General features: G+C 39.0%; 1 protein-coding gene across 5 annotated transcripts in view; it reads right to left on the reverse strand.

Annotated features, from left to right (window-relative positions):
* The window catches only part of spg21 (SPG21 abhydrolase domain containing, maspardin), a 66,695-nt gene that overhangs the window by 18,840 nt on the left and 22,355 nt on the right, over window positions 1–25,500 (reverse strand). For 4 of the 5 annotated variants that reach the window (XM_069910684.1, XM_069910685.1, XM_069910686.1 and 1 more), the window contains exons 3-5: window positions 7,954–8,115; window positions 3,390–3,470; window positions 1,212–1,357 (exon numbers count right to left, since the gene is read on the reverse strand). In XM_069910684.1, coding sequence (XP_069766785.1) covers window positions 1,212–1,357; window positions 3,390–3,470; window positions 7,954–8,115 — 389 coding nt within the window. The remainder of the gene's footprint in view (window positions 1–1,211; window positions 1,358–3,389; window positions 3,471–7,953; window positions 8,116–25,500) is intronic. The other variant, XM_069910687.1, reaches the window with a different exon arrangement.

Raw genomic sequence — 25,500 nt, forward strand, 5'->3', positions numbered from 1 at the left:
TCTTAACACAAGCGCACTCAGTGAATGATGGCAGCAGGATGAAAATTCAAAAAGATTTACAGTGCTCCAGTGGAAAGCTATGATTGTTACGCTACTTTTGGATAAATGCAATCACTAATAATGTACCAGCCACCTCCGGCAAAAGCTCTGGCACCTCCATTTCTTAATATTGACATGCCCAACAAGAGATGTAGCATTATCCATCCCTACAACCTGTGAGACAGGGGCCATGTCCAGACTGAGCATTTTATTACAGTTGCATCAGCCCCAGATTAACTCCCACTGGTGACACACGCCTCCGTTTGTTACTCATCCTGTGATGAGTATACTCTGTAAAGGGAAAATTCTGCCAGTGAGAAACAAAAAAAATGAATTGGATCTGAAATCTGGCTGCATTATCATTTCAACAGCTTATCTATCCGTCCTGAAATAACTGAACCACACTTCCAGATAATTGTGGGCAGCAAAGCAAATTGATAGTTTAGGTTAGTGTTAGGTCTGCAGAAAAATGAACCCTTTAGACCAGCTTTGTGCAACTGTGGCAGCCAGGACTTGCAGAGATCAGCAGGGAGGTCAATGGCATTAAGTGGCCTCCTACTGGGTAATGGACCAACTGGAACTACATCTATACCCAAGTCACCTGTGTGAGAGCCAACACAGTAAAATGGAGCTTTACAATCGAGACAATGCACCATCTTTTGATTTGTCCACTGCCCAAGGATGGACCACACGAAATTCACGATCTTACCAAGCTTAATAAGCAAGGTTGGTAGAACATCTGCTAATGGAAAGATCTATGATTTAGATCAGTGATCTCAACCTTTTTTCCACACCCACATACCACCTTAAGTAATCCTTTAATAACCACAGAGCACCCATGACACAAGATGCCATAGGTACTCTGTAGTTAGTAAGGGACTACTTAAGGTGGTATGGGAGTGGGGAGAAAAGGTTGAGAACCACTGATTTAATAGGAGCTCCAATCTACGTACTATTCAAGTTTTTTTAGTCACTGAAAGTAACTATTTAAATATTTGCCTTCCTTTGGGTTGTAGATTGATTAGGAAACATTAAAGGAGTGAGAGAGGAATTGGAATGAGGAAAAAAAATTTGACAACAAAATTCAAGATTCTACAAGCTATCAAATCCAAATAGGATCCTTGAGATAACTATACCATCAAAAATAAAACATTGATCTGTTAATGTCTTACCTATTGGAAGTCCAAGACTGGTTGAAGATAGATGTGTCACTGAATGAATTACACAAAATAAGGGAATGAACTCGAGGTGATCTGTGCGCATATTCTGCAAACTTCTGCGCCAAAAATCCTCCCAAGGAAGCACCAAAAATGTGAACCTACACAAGTGAGAGTTGACTGGTGTTAGTTTGTCCAGTTCTTGGGGCTATTAAGTCAATTAAAATCTACCATTTGATCTGATGTAATCGAGAGAAATGCTCATGTGTCATGGTCATTCAGCTTCTTTGATTTGTTCTGGTGTGGCCATACAACCCTTCGTCTACTCCTCTTATCCAATTCAAGTACCACATCCTCCAGTTTCTATCCATTGAGTTTACCTTGTATCCATCCCCCTGACATCCCTTAATTCTATTCATTTGAACAATGAAAATATTGGTCATCAAAATTTCACCACCTTCAAAATGTATCAAGTCACTCCTCAGAAAAGTGTCACCTTTTCCACAAATGTATAAACCTCTCAGTTTTGAAATCAAATGGAAAGATATTTTTCAATGGCTGGAACATCTTTTTAAATAGAACAGTGTGCAGAGCACTTCAAGTACGGTCAAATAAATGTTCTGTACAGACTCAAATGTCATCGATACTTTTGTATTTGATGTCATAGTGAGTAAATCCAAATGACTTATTAACATTTTTTAATCCTGCACTGCATATTTTAGTTATTTGGTCATTTCATTCCCTAAAGAAATTGTTTTTATTTTCTTTGTTTTTTGCCCCCCTCCCAATTGTATTCCTTTAACAAATATACTTGACTACTTAGCATTTACATTCTGAAACTGTTTTATTGAACTGAACCACAACCTTTAGTGACTTCACTTGAATGTACAATGGGAGGTGCCCCTCCAGTCACCAGACTGAAAATGAGCTATCCTACTTCATCCCATCCCCATGCACGATCCACATCCTGGAGGTCACGGCTTCGCACGCACACATTTTTAAAAAAACCCACTTTTTAAACATGTTCGGGTTTTGGCTTCTACCTCCCTTGAAGCCAGTGAGGTGCAGTTCCAAAATGTGATCAGAAATATTAATTTTTTTTCACTCTCTACAGATACTGCCTGACCTCGAATCTTTTTAAACAAAACACCCTGACTAGACCTTCTTATTTCCCTCTAATACCACGACCATTAAACCTTTGCTGCCTGGTTTTTGACTTTGCTGAGAGCACATTGAATGGTATCCTCTACCCTTATCCTTCATAATTTTATGCACCTCAGTTGAGCAGCCCCCTTATCATAAAGAAACCTTTCCTCAGTACCTACATTTTTGGTGTAAATCTCCTCCAAATCCAGTCTAGTGTAACTACGTTTTCCCTTAATATGAACTGTGTCCAACATGCAAGCTGTGGCCTTACAAGAATTGTAAACAATTCTAGTTTAATATCCTCACTCTCATATTCTATTCTTCAGCTAATAAAAGTTCCTCTGTGCACTGCTTTATTTACCCATCTTGCTACCTTTAAGTATCTGTGGACAAACACTCCAAGGTTCCCTTGTCCTTCCATATTTTGAATACGCTCCCATTTATTGAAATAGTTCTTTGCCTTGTTCAACTGTCCAATTATATCTCACATCACTGGATTGAATTCAATATGTTAATCCTCTGCCCCACTGATCTCTGCAATCTTCCTGAAGTCAGAAGGTAGGCTCCTCCCTATCAACCATAAATGTTATGTCATCTGCAAACTTTTTCTTGTCATGCCCTCTTCTCTAATTTTGCATTATTTGCATGTACAGCTATAGGCACTAAACACTGAACTTTACGGAGTTCTACTATAAATAAAAATGCCTGTCAATCACTACTCTGCTTCCCGCCAGAGCCAAATTTTTGTATCTAATCTGCGACTCTTCTTTTGATCTTTTACTTTAATTTGTACATCTCTGCTTATAGATTCCTTCATTCAATTAGATATTAATTATCCAAAAGCATGATATCATTGTACTCAAAAATGGTTTCTCATTGTCAGTTTTCCATATTTATTTTATTGTCATATTTTTCCTTAAGATTAACAGCAAATACAATTTGATGTCATCCAAAATTTTGAAAATGTGTACTACAATTTTGCAGTTCAAATCATTAATCTATCCAACCAAATGTTCTTGGTAACAAACCCAGTCGTCATCCACTGACCTTATCCAGCTGTAGATGATCTAAAAGTTTCCTGAATCCATCACAAAATTCAAGGAGGTCCCAATAAACAGGATATTGTAACTGTGAGATATTGGAAATAATAAAAAAAAAGGAATGTGTACAATTAAATAAAGTACGTGCCTTAAAACTTACAGCTTCTCTTCCCAAATCTCCAACAATACTGGCTTTTCTCATTTCTCTAAATTCACTAATCTTTCTTTTTAAAGATTTATGATTCACTATTGGAATACATCAAGATTTCTGCATGAACAGCAAGGACAGCCAAAGGATATCAGCAAGTCAGATTAGACTCCTGGTAATTATTATTTTGGCATGATAAAATACTCCTGAGTAGATTACCAATATTCTGTCATGCAATAGGTCTTTCCCATGAGGTGTTTTATCAATGCAGGGAGATGGATCACTAAGTGAGCTGTGATGAGGATTATAATTGGTAAAGCAGGGGTGTGGTTGATGAGAGGTTCAGGTTGTGCCGATAATCTGAGGGTTGGGCTGGAGTTATCAACCAGTACCAATGGGGAAATGAAATACAAATCTACCCAGAGTCACCTCAAATTCTCTGACCTTGGACCAGATTTGGAGGTGTCCTTGAGTGTCAAACTAGGCCTCAATGTTGCCTGCCTTGTACCAAGATTCAGGACATTTGTACAGTGCAGGTGAGAAGCTTCCAATCAATAGGGGAATAGAGAAACTTGCAATAAAAGGAATACACACACAGACTATAGATAGGAGTTCTGTGGTATTCTCTCTTACTGCTCCTCATCTCTAACAACATTATCCTCCGGAATTTCTGACATTTACAACACTACCTGATATATCATCCTGGTCACTCCATGACTCCCTTGTGCACTTACCCCTCCCCACCAATCACGCCCCCACCCCCACCCCCGACACTTTCCCTTTGGCTGCAGGTGTTACACGAGCTCACCAGATTCTGAGGCCCCAAGCAACACTTCAAGTGCATCTTTGGACTGATTTACTGCATCCGGTGCTCCCTTTGTGACCTTCTCTACATTGGAGAGACTGGGCGCAGACTGGGAGATCCATCCGCACCATTGACAGAGACCTCCCAGTAGCCAACCATTTCGGTTCTGCGTCACACTCCCATATCTGTCCATGACCTTGTGTATTATCCCACCAAGACCACCCACAAATTGGAGGAACACCACCCGATTTTCCATCTGGGCACTCTCCAGCCAGATGGCATTAACATTGACTTTTCCAGTTTCTGCTCTCATCTTCCCTCTCTATTCACCTAGCCTTCCCTTCTCCCCTTGATCACAGTGGTCGCCTCCCTCCCTTCTTCACCTGCCACCTTTGTGAACACCCCTCTCCCAGTCTTTTGTTCGGACGCCTGCCAACATTTTCCTACACCTTGATGAAGGACTCAAGCCCGAAACGTTGGTTATGTATTTTCACCTTTGCTATATAACCTGCTGAGTGTCTCCAGCTTTGTGTTTTTACTTCAACTACACCATCTAGATTTTCATGTTTTACTACTGGATGGGATTATTCCCTGGGCTAAGTACAGTTTGGCAAAGGGTATATACAAATAGAAAATAAATGTATGGCTGGTAGAAATGGTTTATGGTGGTCCTGTAAAAAGTGGTAGCTATTTCAATAGGACAGTCTATACCCAAACAGCAACGGATCCAGCATGCCACATAACTGGGGAAGTTGGGAGGATTTTAAATTGAATAGTGGGAGGGGAAGGTGGGGGAAAATGCAAGGGGGTGGAAAATGATAAATGACAGAAATACACAGAAGCCACAAAATCTGACTAAATCAGCAAATAAGTTATAAAAATAATAAAATGATAAGATTAAAATCCTGGAATCTGAATATGCATAGCATATGAAACCAAACAGAACTGAAAGTAAAAATAGAAAATATCCCCATGATCTAATGTCATTGAAGACTTTCATAAAATATGACATTGTGGCGACTCGACACGAAAGATGGTGCCCGAACGCGGCGATCCTGCAAGGGTTTTGCTGACTAGATCGGCTTTCTTCTGAACTGCCGGCTGCACGGCAGGAAACAGCAAGCACCGGCCTGTCTGCCGGACAGATGCCCCAACTGCCCTCACGGTGGATGCATCCAACACAGCGGTCAGGGGTGTACTTGAGCAATGGGTGGGGAGGCAATGGCAACCCCTGGCCTTCTTAAGCAGGCACTTCTGGCCCCCCGCAAACTCAAGTTCAGTGCCTTCGACTGTGAGCTCCTGGCATTGTACTTAGCGGACCGACATTTTAGATATTTCCTGGAGGGGAGGCAACTCCAGATCTTCACAGATCACAAGCTGTTGATTTTCACCTTCAATAAAGCATCAGATCCTTGGTCAGCCAGCCATCAGAGGCCCAAATAAACCTGTCCTATACATCTGAGTTTACCATGGATATAGAGCACATCGCTGGGAAGACCAACATGGTGGCTGATGCACTGTCCAGGCAATACAGACTCTATCTCAAGGAATCGATTACACGGCCCTGGCCCAGGCACTGCAGACGGACCCTGACATCCCCACCCGTGTACAAGACAACAGTGACAGGACTCAAGCTGGAGGACGTCTGCTTCGGCCCCAGCGACCAGACCCTCCTTTGAAATGTCTTGACCGGCAAGCTTCACTGCATTGTCCTGGCAGCGAGGAGACGAATGGTATTCAATGTAGCACACAACCTGGCGCACCCGGCCATCATGATTATCGTCAAAATGGTAGCCAGTAGGTTGGTCTGGTACTGCCTCTGCAAACAGGTCAGCCAATGGGCTAGAACGTGCACACACTGCCAGATGTCAAAGGTACAGACACACTTTAAGGCGCCCCCCCCCCACCCTCCCCCAACCATTTGAAATAGCACAACAGTGATTCAGCCATGTGCATATAGATATTGTGGGACCCTTGCTGGTGTAACGGGGGGCACTGTAGCTGTTGAGGATGGTGACCATCTCACAAGGTAGCTAGAAGCAGTCCTGCTGGCGGAAACCTCAATGGAGGCCTGCACCAGAGCCCAAATAAACACGTGGGTGGCTCAATTCAGAGTCCTGGAGCACCTAATATCAGACAGGGGTGCACAATTCACCTCAGGATTCTGGGTGGCCTTAGCCAGCCTCCTGGGAACCCAACTCCAACACACCACGGCAATACCATCACCAGGCAAAAGGGTTGGTCGGGAGGTTCCACAGGCACCTCAAAGTGGTGCTAATGGTCTGACTCAAAGGTCCAAACTGGGTCGACGAATTGTGATGGGTCCTCCTGGGAAACTGTACTGCACCCAAGGAGGACTTCAATACCTTAGCAGCTGAAATAGCGTATGCATCCCTGGGGAATTCCTGGGCGGCACCAGAGAAATGGCTGAAACACCAACAGCAGTCCTTGAGAGACTGAGAGAACAATTGGGCACACTGGCCCCGGCCCAGCCCTCAGCGCATAGCCAGCCCAAGACATTCATCCCTGGGGACCTGAGAAACTGTGCATACATTTTTGTGTGGCAAAGGGCAGATCGGGGGCTGCTGCAGCAGCCGTACGAGGGACTGTACTGGGTGGTCAGTCATAATAGGGTTACATGTGTGCTGGACTTCGGCAGCAAGGAGGTAACATTTACTATTGACCACCTCAAACCAGTACATTTGGACACCAGCTAGCCAATCAACCCACCAGCCCCATACCACAGAAGAACACCTAAACCCTAGAACAGCACCTGGATCACCAGATATGGTAGGGGGGGGGGGGGGGGGATGTTGTGTGGCAGCTTGAGGCATCCCAACACGCAAGATAGCATTCAAACATGGAGATCCTGCAAGGGCCATGCCGACTAAATCGGCTTTCTTCACAAGCTGCTGGCCACACAGCGGGAAACAGCGAGCACCAGTGGGAACGCCAGGCTATCCAAGGTGACCTGGTGATGTTAGTTTCACCAGAACCGTTGTAACAACCAGGCCTGGTGGGCCAATATAAGGCAGGATGAACTGTCAATAAAGTTAGTAACACAAGCTACAACATCAGCTGAAATCTCCATCGTGAAAAAATACACATTTGAGAAGGTCAACATAGGAGAAGGTGAAGGTTAATTAATAATGTTCTTACAGCAATAGGGCACGATGCCCCAAGTTCAATGTGAGCAGTTTGGCCGAAGATACAATAAAGGCAAAGAATCTCTTGCAGGAACTGTGAACAATGTTCCCAAAAGTTACCACAAGAGCATAAGATAGAACAGATGTTTGATAAAAAGGTGGTGATATTCATCGAGGATATTCAACTAAATGTGGGGGGGGGGGGGGGGGGGGGTTGAAGCAACCTAACATTTATTGATAGTAGAACTGAGAACCACTGGGATATTGGAAATGTCTTGTAGATGGTTTAAGATCAAGGTCACATGAAGAAAAAAGGTAGGCACGTGAACCATTTTAATCTCACGACCTGAATAGTTTAATTAAAAATTCATATTTGTGTAATTATGCTTCAATATAGCAGAATATCTAAGCCGAGAATGTTAAACTAGAAAAATGGTTATTTAGAAAAAACAACTAAATCTGTCACACTTACAGAGATAACTCTGTAACCCCATCCAGTTAGGGCTAATATCTGATGGAAAAACACATCTGCAGTTCCACTGACCGGGGGAAGAAATATAATTGGACACCTGATGTTTCTTGGCCCAGCATCATATAGGGACCACACTTTACTGTCATCATCGTCCACTATTATCTGCAACAAGGAGCAAAATTCAAAACAAATTAATGCAGAAATTGAACTGGAACAACCTTGAAAAATCCAACAATAATGATTTGTTCTCGTTTGAGGGCTGTCCTGCAGTTTACAGTTGACATATTTATCTTGGCACCAGAAGGTCAAGTCTACACACAATAGAGCATAGATAACATTATTTTATTTTTAAACTTTATTTAAAAGATCTTTAAAAAAGACAACACACAGTCCAATAACAAAAAGAAATCAATTTTGTATAAGTATAAAAAAAAGCAAAAAACCCACCCCACCCATCCTCTCTTAAGGAGAGCCCAAGATATGAATAAAAAGAAAAACTGAAAATATTTACAATAAATCAAAGTATATCTAAATGCATATACTCCAAGTAAGGAGATCACTTATTAACAAAAAAAGAATTGTCATGCAAGTTATATGTAATTTTTTCCATAATAATACAAGCTTTCAGTTCATTATCCCAGCGTATTATATTAATCTCTATATTATCTTTCCAAGTACGAGCTACACATTTTCGTGCTACAGACAACACTAAGCGTACAAATGAAATTTGAAACTTATCCAACCCTTATCCCCTCAGAGACCATATAACCAAAAAATTTTTTTATTTATTTATTTTTTTAAAATAATTTGGTCTAATGGTAATTTAATGTTATATAATTTTTCCAAAACTAACCTAATTGTTTCCCCAAAATGGTTGTACTTTAACACAAGACCAAACAGCATGTAAAAAAAAAGTTCCAGTACATAAACCACATCTAAAAGAATCTGAATTACTAAAACCATATTTTTTCAATTTTGCCGGACTTAAATATAACTGATGTGGAAAATTATAATTAACCATTCCATATCTTAACAGTCATCAATTTAGTTACACTATCATAACACATAACCTCCCAATTATCTTCCGGAAAAATATACGTTAAATCATTTTCCTATTTAAGCCTAGATTTTTCCCATTCCAGTTTATACATACTATCTTGTAACACTTGATACATAACTGAAATATAACCGGGGGGCGTGGCAAGATGGCGTAGGGAACAGACGTGCCTTCCAGACCTCTCATGACTCTGATTTATTGTTTTGTCTTTAAGTGCCCGTTAAAGTTCTTTTAAAAGTTTATAAATAATAAGAGGTGTTGGATTAGTGCCTAATGGTTTATATGCAAAAAAAAAGGGTAAAAGAAAATATCAACAGACTGTTAAAAAACTACATTTTCCGAAATTGTCTGAGCCTACTTGTTTACAAGAAGCCAGGTCTCAACGTAGAATGGATCCAGAGGAGGACGTGCAGAGTTCGGCATTGAAGCTTCGTTTTATGCCGGTGAGGCTCTCTGAAGGTTGCACTCAACAGCTTTCAGACCAAGGGGCTGGACGGGTGCCAGTGTTTCGCACGGTGGCCACTGTGGGTGCTGTTGCTGAGGTTTTGACAGTTGAATCAGCTGGGGCGCCACCAGCTGGAGAGTTAAAGAGTTGTCATTCGACTGCTATAATGGTGGCGCTGCAAAATGCATCTTCAATTACAACGGTTTTTCCAGACATCGATTCAGTGAAGATGATTAAAGAGATTTGGCTTAAAGATAACCCTGATCTTCAGTCTCCTGGCATTGCTGGGAGGACTTTGAGAGGGATTTTTATACGAAGTCAAACTGCTAGAAAAGATACTAAATTAAGGGAAGGGACAGAAGATCCCGTGATCTCTAAGGAACAGCAAGACCCCATTATGCCTGAATCTACTTCTGTTGAAATGTCTGTTAAGGATCTTGAAGATAAGATATATTCTGTATCAAGTCACTTAGCTAATTTTGTGAACCTGTTTATTTCCAAGATTAATGCGATGGCGGAAGTCATTAACGGAGCTTTTAAGCTTGAAACCATTGAAAGATTTGAAATGTGTGATCAAGGTTTAGTCGATGCACAGGATCAACTGCAAGATGAAAATAGAATAATTGAAACATTGCAGATCCAAAATAAAAATTTAGCAAAAAAGGTTGATTATTTGGAGAATCAATCTAGACGGAATAACGTGAAAATTGTTGGTTTGCCAGAAGGCATAGAAGGACCAGATCCAAGAAAATTTTTTACTGAATGGATTCCACGAGTGTTAGGACAGGATAAATTCCCTGAAGGTTTAATACTGGAACGTGCTTATAGAGTTTTAAGAAGAAAATCTTTTTCAGGACAGAATCCAAGATCTGTTTTGTTGTTTGAACTATTGTGACAGAGAGACAATTTTACGTATGGCTATTAGAAATGCCCAGCAAAATAGATCTCCTTTGATGGTTCAGAATAATCCTGTTTTCTTCTATCAAAATTTGAGTCAAGAAATTATGTTTCAACGATGCGAATTTAATTCTGTGAAAGAACGGTTGTGGAAAAAAAGACATAAGGGAAGATTCAGGTATTCTGCAGTACTGAAGATTTTTTAGGATGGAAATTAGCCAAAGTTCTTTGACAATCCTAAAGAGGTTATGGACTTTGCTCAGTCTCTACCAATCATGTAGTTTCAGGAACGATGTAGTCCTTCAAGTCTCCAAAGAGAGTAGAGATGTAAGGTGGGATCCAGTTTTTTAAAAGAAATGGAAGCAATGGTGACCGAAGTGGTAACGTTGATTTAAAAAAATAAATCTTTTATCTTTTTTTTTGAGAAGAGTTTAAATAGTTTAAATAATGATGATAGTTTAATGAAATGGGAGTTGGGAGAGGGAACTGGGTGGGCACAAGTTTCCAGAAGTCATCAGCTACCTGTGAGTTATCTCACACCCAATATTTTTGGGGAGTTACCGCTTTGGGCGGTTTAAACAGGAGGAGGTCATTGTGACCTCCGACCTGTTGTTTTTTTTTCTTTTTAATTTTTGGGTTAAGAAGTGAAGGTTTTTTTATTATTTTTTTTTTTAAATAAATAATTTTTTTTTAAACTCTTTATTTTCTGATTGTAATTGAGAGGGAATTAGGAGGTTTTTTTATTTTCTCTCCTTTTTTTTCCTCTTTTTTTGGGTTTTTTTTCTCTTTTTTCTTTCTTTTTTAAGAGGATGATGTCACAGAAGATAATAAGTCAAAAATTGAGGATGTTGAATTAGATGAAGAGGAAGATGAGGGGAAAGGTGATAAGAAGAAAAAGAAGAAAATTAAGTACAAATACATTGAGGGAGAAGAGTTTAATAAAATTAAGTTAATTTCGATAGAGAATTTTGAAGATGTTATAAATGAAGAATATGGAGAATTTTATAAGAGTTTGAACTTTTTTCTTTTTTTTTCTTTTTTTATATAAGGGGAGGGGAAGGGAATAAAAAGTTTATCTGATTGTTTTTCTAAGGGATGCTTTTGTTCTCTCGATGAATTATAAAGGAAACTTGGTATTAATGGAAATTCTGTATTTATGTATTATTAATTATGATTTTTTTTGAATAACAGAAATGTGGTTGATATACGATTTTAATATTTGAACTTAGTTTTAAAGTGGATTTCATTTGTTAAATACATGTATTATATTTGATTTAAATATATGTTTAAGGGTATTATTTTAGTATTGATATTTTTTTTGTTGTTAGTAATTTTTTTTGTTGTTAAGTTTTATCCTTTTTTTGTAAGTGGGTTTTTTTCTACTTTATTTACAATATTGTTAATTAATTCTTCACTCTTTATTTTGGGGGGGAGGGTTGGACTAATTTTAAATTAGATGATTAATGTTGTGTTATAATTATTGGGGGGGTTAATTTGTGTAGTTTAATGATGTAGTATTCTAATTTTTATTATCTTATTTTTTTTATTATTTCTTTAAATGTAATTTTTATTTTATTCATGTCATAAAATTTTAAATAAAGTTTAAAAGAAAAAAAACCTGAAATATAACCCTTCTTTGGTATAGAAGAAATCAAAGATTCAAATTTCGTTCATATAGGTAAATTCATCTCTTTAATAATTATCTTTTACCAAAGCTCTAAGTTGGTACACAAACAAAGAATTTACAGATATATCAAAAAATTCCCTCAATTGATTAAAAGAAACTATCCTTCCTCAAAACAATCCTGCATTATCTTTATACCCTTAGGATCCCAACACTTTAAATGATTATTAAACATTGAAAAAGGAATAAGCTGGTTATTATATAATGGAGTTAAAATTGATCATTTACCTTTCGATCCTAAAACCATATTTCTTTTAGTCCAGACCTTTAAGAAATGTTTTAATACCGGCATATTACATTCCCGCAGCAAATTCATATTCCATCGAAATATAAATTGATGTACCTCAACTTCAGAAATAAAAGCCATCTCCACTTTCGCCAAACTTGGGGGTTGTTCTAAGTCAATCAATCTACTAACAAATTTCAACTGAGCTACTTCGTAATAATTTTGAAAATGAGGTAACTGAAGTCCACCTAATGCATATTTCCATGTGAGTTTATACAATGCTACTCAAGGTAATTTACCTTTCCATAAAAACTCCCTCACCACTTTATTTAAAATCCTGAAAAAAACGCTTTGAAAGGAAACATGGTATCAACTGAAACAAATATTGAATTTGAGGGAAAATATTCATTTTAATACAATTTACCTGACCAATTAAAGCTAACGGATCTTTCCATTTAATTAAATCCGCTTTAATCCTTTTTAATAAAGGAACATAATTTAATTTATATAGAGAATGATAATAAGCATTTACAATTACTCCCAAATATTTAATTTTATCTGACCATTTTAATTTTATGATATTTTTATATTCTGAATAATCACCTTCTCCAACTGACAAGATTTCACTCTTATCTCAATTAACTTTATATCCAGATAGCTGTCCAAATTGCAATAGACATTCTTGCAACTGTGGCAACGAGTGTTTTGGTTCTGTCAAATATATCAACACATCGTCTGCAAATAAATTAATCTTATATGGTCCTCGCACCAAATCTCTTTACTATCTTCTTCAGCATGATGCTGAAACAAGCCATGAAAGACCTCAACAATGATTTACATCCGGCACTGCACGGATGGCAGTCTCTTCAATCTGCGGCGCCTGAAAGCTCACACCAAGACACAAGAGCAACTTGTCCGTGAACTACTCTTTGCAGACGATGCCGCTTTAGTTGCCCATTCAGAGCCAGCTCTCCAGCGCATGACGTCCTGTTTTGCGGAAACTGCCAAAATGTTTGGCCTGGAAGTCAGCCTGAAGAAAACTGAGGTCCTCCATCAGCCAGCTCCCCACCATGACTACCAGCCCCCCCCCACATCTCCATTGGGCACACAGAACTCAAAACGGTCAACCAGTTTACCTACCTCAGCTGCACCATTTCATTGGATGCAAGGATCGACAACAAGATAGACAACAGACTCGCCAAGGCAAATAGCGCCTTTGGAAGACTACAAAAGAGTCTGGAAAAACAACCACCTGAAGAAACACACAAAGATCAGCGTGTACAGAGCCGTTGTCATACCCACGCTCTTGTTCGGCTCCGAATCATGGGTCGTCTACCGGCATTACCTATGGCTCCTAGAACGCTTCCATCAGCGCTGTCTCCGTTCCATCCTCAACATTTATTGGAATGACTTCATCACCAACATCGAAGTACTCGAGATAGCAGAATCCGCAAGCATCGAATCCACGCTGCTGAAGACCCAACTGTGCTGGGTGGGTCATTCTCCAGAATGGAGGACCATCGCCTTCCCAAGATCATGTTCTATGGCGAGCTCTCCACTGGCCACCGAGACAGAGGTGCACCAAAGAAGAGGTACAAGGACTGCTTAAATAAATCTCTTGGTGCCTGCCACATTGACCACCGCCAGTGGGCTGATATCGCCTCCAACCGTGCATCTTGGCGCCTCACAGTTCGGCGGGCAGCAACCTCCTTTGAAGAAGACCGCAGAGCCCACCTTACTGACAAAAGACAAAGGAGGAAAAACCCAACACCCAACCCCAACCCACCAATTTTCCCTTGCAACCGCTGCAACCGTGCCTGCCTGTCCCGCATCGGACTTGTCAATCACCAACGAGCCTGCAGCAGATGTGGACATACCCCTCCATAAATCTTAATCCACGAAGCCAAGCCAAAGAAGAAGAGATATTCATCATCCATAACCCTCATCCCTCTTATCTTATCATTCTGTTTTATTGTCTGAGCTAACGGTTCAATAGCCAAAGCAAGCAAGGCTGGTGACAATGGACAACCTTGTCAAGTCAAACGTGTCAATTTAAATGGCAAAGAAACTTGACCATTTGTCACCACCCTGGCAATTGGGTTTGTATATAAAGCTTTAACCCAACCAATATAAAGAGGGCCAAATTTAAACTTCTCTAACACCTTAAATTAAAAATCCCATTCAACCCTATCAAAGACTTTTTCCACATCCAGCGGTGGTTGGGCTGCTTTCGATATGCATTGACCAATGTTATCAACTGAAGAATAATATCTGACGCATTCCTATTCTTAATAAAACTTGTTTGATCAATATGTATCAACTTAGGTAAGTACTTAGCAAGCCTATTTGCTAACACTTTTGCTATAATTTTATAATCTATATTTAATAAAGAAATAGGTCTATACGGAGACACTTTCAACAGGTCTCTATCTTTTTTTGGAATTACAGTAATTAAGGCACTCGAACAATATTCCGGTAACACCTGTTCTTCAGTTATTTGTTGTAATACATACCCAAATACAGAAGATAAATCTTCATAAAAGATTTTATAAAATTCCACAGAGAATTCATCATCCCTTGGTGACTTTCCATTTGGCATCTCATGTATAGTTTCCTTAATCTCAAAATCTGTAAACGGAGATTCCAATTCCATAACATCTTCCTCCCTAATACCGGTAACGTTAATTTGGATAAATAAGATTCAATAAAACCATTGTCCTGCTTCCCCTCAGAAGTATATAATTTTTGATAGAATCAATAAAACTGGTCATTAATTTCCTGAGGTTTGTAGGTAATTATTGAATTCTTTTCAACAGCATTAATAGTCCGTAATACCTGTTCCGTTTTTAATTGCCATGTAAGTTCTTATGAGTCCTCTCGCTCAATTCATAATAATGCTGTTTAGATCGATTAATTAAACGCTCAAATTGATAAGTTTGTAATGTATTATAACGTAGTTGCAAAATCGCTAAAGCAGCTTTTTTATCTTCTGTCACATCTTTCTGATAATCTTTATCTATCACAGCAATTTGTTTCTCCAATGCTAAACTTTCTGCCATATATTGTTTCTTAACTTTCGTATATAACTAATAATTTGCCCTCTCAAATAAGCTTTCAAAGCATCCCATAGTACAAAATGACTATCTACAAAATTAACATACTCAGCCAAAAATAAAGTAATCTGTTCTTTAACAAAAGTAACAAACTCTGTTTTTTACAATAACATTGTATTAAACCTCCATCTGTAAGACAAACGTACCATTTCCGAACTTACACAAGAAAAGAGCAATAAAGAATGATCCGATATAACCCTACTTTTATATTCAGCCTGTAATACTATACCCTTTAAATGTGCCAATAACAAAAAAAAATCTATTCTGGAAAATGAATCATGTCGAGATGAATAAAAAGAGAAATCTTTCTCTGTAGGATTAACTCTTTTCCAAATATCCACCAAATTTAAATCTTTCATCAAGGCCCCAATTTGTATCGCCATCTTTGATTTCCGTATACTTTTCAGAGATCTATCCAATAAAGGATCCAAAACGCAATTAAAATCTCCCCCGACTAGAATATTTTAATTAGCTTGATTTAACAACAAAAAAGCTTCTGAAATAAACCGTTCATCATCTATATTAGGTGCATAAGCATTAAGCAAAGTCCAAGATTCAGCAAAGATTTTACAGTTCACCCTCAAAACTCTCCCAGCATTTCCTTCCGATTCTAATTCAAATGGAAAACTCTTATGAATTAAAATCGCTACGCCTCTCGCCTTAGAATTAAAAGAAGAAAACACATGACCAACCCAATCTCTCTTCAATTTCAAGTGTTCTTTTTCAGTCAAATGTGTTTCTTGCAAAAAAGCAATATCAACTTTCATTTTTTTTAAATATATAGGCCAATACTCGCTTCTGCTTAATTGGATTATTCAACCCCTGAACATTAAAGGTTGCAAATTTCAAATTAGACATTCCTACAAACTAGTAATATATTCACACACTACAAAATATCGCTCCCCTTATAAATCCTTAAAATCGTCAACCCTCTACCTATAAAATGTCAAATTGGAAAAAAATAAAGAAAAATCACCCTAAAAAAAACACCCAAAGGTAGTAATGCCCTAAAAATCTGGGTGTGGTAAAGCCCACTAGCGGCAGATGACTATCAAAGATTTAAGTGCCATCCACTCCCCCCCCCCCCCAGCCAGACATATACATTGTTTAATTAAACACAATCAAATATACTAAGTATATTCAACCCAGTGATTCCAGCCCCAATGATTGTTCCAGATCTTCAATATCAAGAAAACTTTGTGTCAGTTCTTTCTTTTCATTCTTTCCATACTTCCCATTCCCATTTCCATGTGTCCTTCTTTTAGGGGACAACGATGAAGACCGACCATTCCCTCACAAATCTGCCAACGAATTAGCAAAAATTAATGCATCCTGATCATTCCCAAAATATTGGGATTGAAAATTTCTGTAAAAATCTTTTAACATCGCAGGATAATGAATAACCCTTCCACCACAATACCTCTTTAGCTGAATCAAATTCACGACGTCGTCTAATAATTTCTTGACTCAAGTCCACATAAAAGAATATTCTATTATTTTGAATCATGATTGGAGTTCGACTATGTCGCGCCTTCTGCACCGCCAGTCGTAATATCATTTCTCTATCTTGGTATTTCAAACAACGAATTAAAACCGGCCATGGTGACTGTCCTGGAAACAGCTTCTTCCTTAATGCTCTATGTGCTCGATCCAACTCCAGACCGGTCAGAACCTTCAATATCTTCTGGAAGACCCACTATTTTTACATTATTCTTCCGACTTTGATTTTACAATGAATCAATCTTCTTCAATAATTCCTTTTTCTGAATCCCCCAGTCCACAAAAGAATCCTCCACTTTTTCCATTTTTCCCCTATTACGTTCCACTTGATTTTTACATTCAAAAAAAGCTGCTTCAATTTTTTTGAAATTATCTTGTACAGTGTCTACTGATTTTATACACCTATTAACATCACTTTTAACTACAGTCATATCTTGCTTCATATTTGTCATTTCTTCACACATAGTACTCATTTTAGTTTTCACTTCCAAAAATCCTTGAGTCATCTGCTTCGACATATTCTCCATTTGGTAAGCAATCCCTTCCAAAACAGTAAACACAGAATCCAGTCCAGGTTCCATCACCTCCCTTTGAGGCCTACCTTCTCTAGTCTCAGCCCTTGTTTCTTCCTGTGTATATTCCAATAAAGTTAAATCCTCTTCTTCAACCACAACTGGTCCATTTCCGGTGCGGCTGCAGGTCTGGACACCCAACGACGGTGCACCGACCTCGTCAGGCTGCCGTCGCTCGGGTTCCCCCACAGCCCACACCTTTCCCAGTAATTCACGCACCCTCGAAGCACCGCGCATGCCCGGCAGTACCATCGATCGCGCAGGTGCGTCCTCCAACGCTACACTGCATGCCCCTGGACCACTAGGCAACATCGCAGGCTCGAGGGCTCCTCTCTCGGCCGGACCGCCAGTGCGCCCGGCTTAACGGGTGCACGCGAGAGCGCCAGCCGAGCTCATTATCAAGCCGGCGCCATCTTGCGGATGCAGGATCGGCTGTGCAGGACTCCTGAGGCCTGGGGGCTCTCATCGACGACTCCGTGGTTTCAACTTGATAGGTAGGCCTCAATTCTTCAACACTTTTAGAAGGTAATTTCTTCTGTAATTGAGCTTTTGACTTTTTCACATTAGTAGCCATTGCAATCCTCCACTATTCCAAAAACTGTAAATACTACTTATAAGCACTTCTATAAATTTTTTAATCGGGTATTTAAAAATCTAGCTTGGGGGAAGGTGGAATTGCACATCTGTCTTCTATGCCATCTTGCCACGATCTGCATAGATAACATTCTATGCAGAATTATGAGTACAGAAAGGGTTAAAGGTAGCCTGAATCCTTGAAGTAAAATGTAATAGAAACAAAACCAACAAACACTCTGTAAAGAGTCAGTCACTGTTGAAATAAACAAATAGTGCAATATGTATATTTAATAGATATTACAAGGCATTTTGAAACGTTTGTGAAGCTAATTATGAATGAAAACCAGGAGAGGCCAGACAAATTCCAGAAAACACAATTAAACGAATGGACATTTGGATTCAAGATATTAGTTTCTTCACAGAGCTATAATTCTTTAGTTTTGTACATCAGAGGGCAATTGTTAGCATTGTACAAGATCGTAATTGGAGGGAATTAAAGGATATTGGCTATGTATGTCTTCTGGGCAGCACCGTTAGTGTAGTGGTTAGTGGTTGTAGCACCAGCAATTGGGACTGGAGTTCGAATTCCACCCTGTCCTTAAGGAGTTTGTACATTCTCCACGTGTCTGCATGTGTTTTCCCCAGGGGCCCCAGTTTTCACCCACCGTTCAAAAATGTGCCGGGGGTTGTAGGTCAATTAGTTGGCACAGACTCATGGGCTGAAAAGGCCTGTTACTGTCCTGTATTTATGTGTAAAATTCTGTTTCTTAAGCTACACTGGCATGGATTGTAATGACAACCCAGAAGAGTTAGGTCAATTGTACAAGTACATGTAAAAGACTCAAAACAGTATTGGTCAAGATCAGAATCTGTTGGGTTTTCCTCAAATTTATTGTGAGGAACAAATCACAAAATTCATTGTTCTGCGGCACCATCAATGAGCAAACATTCATATAAACCACCGTACAACGATAAATAAAAATAGTGCGCAAAAAGTCAAAGAAAGGCAGTGTCTTTCGTTCACCGATCATTCAGGAATCTAATGCCAGCAGTGAAGAAGCTCATCTTCAGCTCCTGTACCTTTTTCTAGATGGTAGCAGAGTGAAGAGGGCATGGTCCAGGTGGTTGGGGGTCTTTGAGGATAGAGGCTGCTTTAAGACACTGTCTCTTGGAGATGCCCTCAATGGAGTGAAGTCTGGTGCCCGTGATGTCACTCTGCTTTTTCTTGTCCTGAGCGTTGGCACCTCCATACCAGATAGTGATGCAACCAGCCAGAATGTTCTCCATGGTCCACCTGAAGAAGCTTTCGAGAGTCTTTGGTGACATACCGAATTTCCTCAGATACCTCACCAAGTATACCTACTGGTGAGCCTTCTTCTTGATTGCATCGACATGGAGGCTCCAGAACAGATCCTCAGAGATGTTGATGCCCAGGAATTTGAAGTTCGTGACCCTTTCCACTACTGAGCCCTCGACGAGGGCAGGATCATGTTCTCCTGACTTCCTCCTGAAGTCTGCAATCTTTTCCTTGGTTTTGCTAACTTTGAGCAAAAAGTTACTGGTTAGACATCATTCAATGAGCTGATCTATCTCCCTCCTGCACGCTTCCTCATTGCCGTTTGTGATTCTGCCGACAACTGTGGTGTTATTGGCAAATTTGTAGATAGTATTGGAATTGTGCCCGGCCTCACAGTCATGGGTGTATAACAAGTAGAGCAGTGGGCTAAGCACGCATCCTTGAGGTGCGCCTGAGCTGATAGTCAGTAAAGAAGAGACATTGATTTTAATTCATACTGACTGGGCTTCCGATTTGGATCCAGTTGCAGAACGGGGAGCAGAGGCCCAGGGTTTGGAGCTTGTTGTCCAGCACTGAGGGAATATTGGTGTTGAAGGTGGTGCTGTATGTATAAGGTGCCACTTTCAATGTGATCCAGAGCTGGGTGGAGAGCAAGCGATATTGCATCTGCTGTGGAGCGATTGTGATGACAGGCAAATTGCAGTGGGTCCAAACCTATACTTAGGCCATGGTTAACCTCTCAAAGCATTTCAACAGACTGGATGTTGATGCTGCTGGCTGATAGCCAGTGAGGCAGCTCACTTCGCTCTTCTTGGACACCGGGATGATTGATGCCCTTTTGAAGCAGATGGGAACCTCTGACTGCAGCAATGAGAGGTTGAAAATGTCTAGCTAGTTGGTTGCCACTGATTTTCAGTATCCTGCCAGGTATGCTGTCATGGTGAGCCTTGCGAAGGTTCACCCACTTGAATGATATTCTGATGTCATCTTCAGAGACAGATACCACAGGGTCCTCAGCCTTGCCAGGGATTCATGTAGACACTGTTGGGTTTTCCTCAAAGAGGGCAAAGAAGGTGTTCAGCTCATCAGGTAATGAAGCATCACAGCCATCTATGGTGTTCACCTTCACTTTGTAGGCTGCAGTGGCCTGCACTCCCTGCCACAGCTGGCGTGTATCCATCTCTGCCTCTAGCTTCCTCCGAAATGGCCATTTTGCTTCAGAGATTGCCTTCCGCTGGTCGTACCTGGACTTCTTGTAGAGATCTGAATCCCCGAGATCCTTGATCTCGCCCTCAGCAGGTTGCAAATCCCCTAATTCATCTTGTTGTTGGAGAATATCCGGCATGTGTTCACAGGCACACACTTATCCAGGTAGGTTCAGTTATACATGTTGCACATTTACTCAAGTCTAAGGATGAGTTCTTGAATATGGTCCAGTCCACTGATTCAAAGCCATCCTGCAGATGCTCCTCTGCCTCCCTCAACCGTCTTTGTTGCTAGTGCTGTGGTCCTCAGCTTCTGCTTGTATGCCAGGAGTAGAGGTACAGTCAGGTGATCAGACTTGCTGCAGTGCGGCTGTGGTAAGGCCCGGTAGCTTTCTTCATGGTGGTGTAGCAATGGTCTCCTGTGGTCTCGCATCTGACGTGTTGGTGGTAGTTTGTTAGAGTCTCCTTCAAGTTGGCCTGATTTTGGGGGGGGGGGGGGTGCGTGGCAAAATGGCGTAGAGACTTGATGTGTAATCCCTGTTCTCTCTGGTCAGACCTTTAAGTACCTGTTTTTTAAACCCTTTATTTTTAATTTTATTATGGCTGCTAATGTAATAAAAAACTGAGTCTCAGTTACAAAAGAAAATACAGTTTCGAAGTGTAGAAGAATTGGGGCCTAAACGACTTGAAGCAGCTTCAGACTCGATTTCAGCGATCCCCAAGCCTCAACAATCGCCGGTGGGGACAAAAGTTAAAGTAACAGCCACTCACCAATCTCAAGATGGCACTGGTTCGACCTGTTTTGTGGAGGAAGGAGTGCACCCCCGAGAAGTTGGGCATGAGACTGGAGGCTTGTTGCAAAGAATAACCCTGGTGGAAGAGATGGGAGCATGGAGAAAGAGGACTGTGACGCAAGACACGCAGTCTATAGCGACTGTGGTCATGAGTAGCGCTGCTAATTACGGAGGATTCTGTAATTTTATTAAAAAATGGTCTGCGGGGGGAGGACAGCGACGACTCCCTGAGGAAGTCGGGGGGGTCCTCATTGGGTGTCCAAACCCGCAGCAAAATGACTAGAATGCTGCCTTTTGATGTACAACCAGAAGAGGACTTGCCTTACTCTGCACAGGAGATGGAAGAAGAGCTGGAAGAAAGTGAGTTACAAATTATGGAACCGGATTCTGCATTCCAAATTGCATCTCAGCCTGTTTATATGATGTTTGAAGGTATTGCTTCTTATTTGGATATCATTATTGGTCAATTGAACCAGCTGGTTCACATGAATACTGATATGAGCTCAGACCTAACTGTGGTTAAGGCAGGAGCTAAAGAAAATTGGGAAAACTTTTAAAAAACTGAAGCTTCCTTTTCTGAATGTAAACAACAAGTACAATCCAATAGAGAAACAATAGTAAAGGTGGAAAAATCAGTTAAAGATTTAGGAGCCCGGGAAAGAGAATTAACAAAAAAAAAGACTATTTGGAAAATCATAGCAGAAGAAATAATGTGAAAATTGTGGGTCTGCCAGAAGGAATAGAAGGTCAAGATCCTGTCAAATTTTTTAAAAATTGGATTCCTCAGATGTTAGGGGAAGAGTCTTTTCCTGATGGATTGGTATTGGAAAGACCCCATAGAGCTTTAAGAAGAACACCCCTACCTGGTCAACCCCCAAGAGCTGTGATAGTTTGTTGCTTGAATTGTTTGGATAGAGAGAGACAATTCTTCAACTTGCAGTTCAAAATGCAAGACAAAGGCAAGCTCCAATAATGGTTCAGAATAGTAGAGTTTTCTTCTACCCTGATTTGAGTCAAGATGTCATAAGACGCCGATATGAATTTAATCCAGTTAAAGATGTTTTATGGCGTAAAGGTTACAAATTTGCTTTTCGTTACCCTGCTGTGTTGAAAGTATTTTATGGAAACTATCAGTCTCAATTCTTTGAGAGTGAGCATGAAGCAATGGTTTTTGCTAATTCGCTACCAGATGTCAGAGGACAAAGAAGAAGTCCACCATTATCTCCTAAAAGAAAATCTGACGGTCTTGGAAATGGGAAAAATGGCAGAAGTGGAAAGAACGGGAATGGAAAGAGTTCATCTACTCTTGAAATGAGTTCACCATCTGGACTTGAATCTCAAGGCTGATTTATTTTGTAATATGTTAATATTTTTGATTGGATGGCTGGGGAGGAGGGGATTGCACTGATTTCTTTGTTTAGTCATCAGTCACTAGTGGGTAATCCACACCCAGTTTTTTTTTTTAGGGAGTTACTACCTTTTGGAAGTTTTTTGGTTTTTTTTCTTATTAACGAATATTATTTTTATTTGGAGGGCCTATATATTTTAATTTGGGGGTTCTATGTATAACAAAAAAAATTTAAATTTTTTTGTTATTATTAATTTTGTGATTATTTTTGGTATTTAGTAATTGTATTAGATATGTCAAATTTGAAATTTGCTACTTTTAATGTTCAGGGATTAAACAACCCGATTAAGCGTAAGAGAGTTTTGACATATATCAAAAAGATGAAAATTGATATTGCTTTTTTACAGGAGACACATTTGAATGAAAAAGAAAGTATGAAATTGAAGAGGGACTGGGTTGGACATTTTTTTTTTCTTCATTAAACTCTAAAGCTAAGGGAGTAGCAATTTTGATACATAAAAATTTACCTTTTGAATTACAATCAATGGAAATGAATGCAGGACGTATTCTTAAATTGAATTGTAAGATTTTTGATGAATTTTGGACTTTACTCAACACTTATGCACTGAATGTGGATGATGAATCATTTATTTTGGATGCATTTTTGCTTCTGGGACAAGCTAATGAAAATTTTCTGGTTGGAGGAGATTCTAACTGTGTTCTGGAACCTTTATTAGATAAATTTCCAAAAAATGTTAAAAAATCTAAAATGGCAATTCAAACTACTCATTTTATAAGAAATTATATACTTCCGAGGAAAAACAGGAGAGCAGATCGATTGATTCCTTTTTATCGATGTTGAAATTACCGGTATTAGAAGATATATTGGAGCTGGAGGCTCCTTTTACTGATTTAGAAATTAAATTGGCTATGATGGAAATGCCGAATGGAAAATCACCTGGTGATGATGGGTTTTCAGTTGAATTTTATAAGGTATTTTATGATGATTTATCTACAGTGTTTGGAGATGTGATACGACAGATTAATGAACATTATGATCTACCTGAATCATGCTCTAGTGCCTTAATTACTGTAATTCCTAAGAAGGATAGAGATCCGTTGAAGGTGTCTTCATAGAGACCAATTTCTTTGTTAAATGTAGATTATGAAATAATAGCTAAAAGTATTAGCAAATCGATTGGCTAAATTTTTACCTAAGTTGATACATGTTGATCAAACAGGTTTTATAAAGGATATGCTTCAGATAATATTCTTAGAGTGATTAGTTTGATTAATAAATATTGACAGTGTCCTGACCATCCAATGGTGATATCTCTCGATGCAGAAAAGGCTTTTGATAGAGTTGAATGGAACTTTTTATTTAAAGTTTTAGAGAAATTTAAGTTTGGTCCTTCTTTTATTGGTTGGATTAATAAATAAATCAATAGCCAGGGTATTGACAAATGGTCAGATCTCGGAACCTTTTAAATTAACTCGTTCAACTCGACAAGTTTGTCCTTTGTCTCCAGCTTTGTTTGCATTAGTAATTGAACCTTTAGCACAGCTGATAAGACAAAATACACAAGGTATGAGAGTTTTAGATGAGAAGTACAAAATTAATCTATTTGCTGAAGATGTTCTGGTGTATTTAACAAATCCAGCTCAGTCACTTTTACATTTGAAGGAGTGTTTAATACAATATGGACCTTTGTCTGGATAATTGGGAAAAAAGTGAAATTTTACCGATAGGTGAAGGAGATTATACAGTTTATAAGAATATTATTATTAATTTGAAGTGGATTGATCGAATTAAATTTTTGGGTATTAATGTGGATGTTGATTATCAATCTTTAGATAAATTAAATTATGTACCGTTAATGAAAAAGATCAAAGCTGATTTGATTAAGTGGAAGGATCTTCCTATAAATTTAATTGGAAGAATAAATACAATTAAAATGAATATCTTTCCACGTATACAATATTTTTTTCAGTCAATTCCGTGTTTACATAATAAGAATTTTTTCCGAGATTTAAATAAAATGGTTAGGGAATTTTTATGGAAGGATAAATTTCCGAGACTAGTTTTGAATAAGTTAACTTGGAAATATGCATTAGGAGGATTACGTTTACCACATTTTCAAAATTATTATGAGGCAGCTCAATTTAAATTTATTAGTTTATTAATGGATTTGGAACGGCCCCCTAGTTGGGCTAAAATTGAGATGGCGAATATTTTTGAATTTGAAATACATCAATTTTTGTTTCGATGCAATTGAAATTTATTACAACAATAATGTGCCTATACTAAAGCATTTAATGAAGTTATGGATGAGAAAAAATAGAACAATAGGTTCTAAGGGTAAATTATTGACTTTAACACCATTATATAATAATCAACTTATTCTTTTTTCAATGCATAATCAATGTTTATTACATTGGAAATCTAAAGGTATAAAATATCTGGGGGATTGTTTTAAAGAAGGTAAATTTTTATCCTTTAATCGAATGAGCGAAGATTTTGGTATTAATGAGAATTCTTTATTCGTTTATTATCAACTTCGATCTTTAGTAAAACAAATATTTGGTATAGATATGACTTTACCTAAATTGACTAAATTTGAATCTTTTCTGGTGATGGTACCAAAGAAGGGATATATTTAATTGATGTACCAAATATCACAGGAGAGTATGGAAAAAAAGGGATGGGATAGATCTAAGATTAAATGGGAAAAGGATATTAGCCTTACATTTTCTGAGGATGACTGGTTAGATATTTGTCATAATAGTGTCACTAGATTGATGAACGTTCGTTATGCAATTACAATTAATTACA

The sequence above is a fragment of the Narcine bancroftii genome, chromosome 14, assembly GCF_036971445.1.
Source record: "Narcine bancroftii isolate sNarBan1 chromosome 14, sNarBan1.hap1, whole genome shotgun sequence".
NCBI lineage: Eukaryota > Metazoa > Chordata > Chondrichthyes > Torpediniformes > Narcinidae > Narcine > Narcine bancroftii.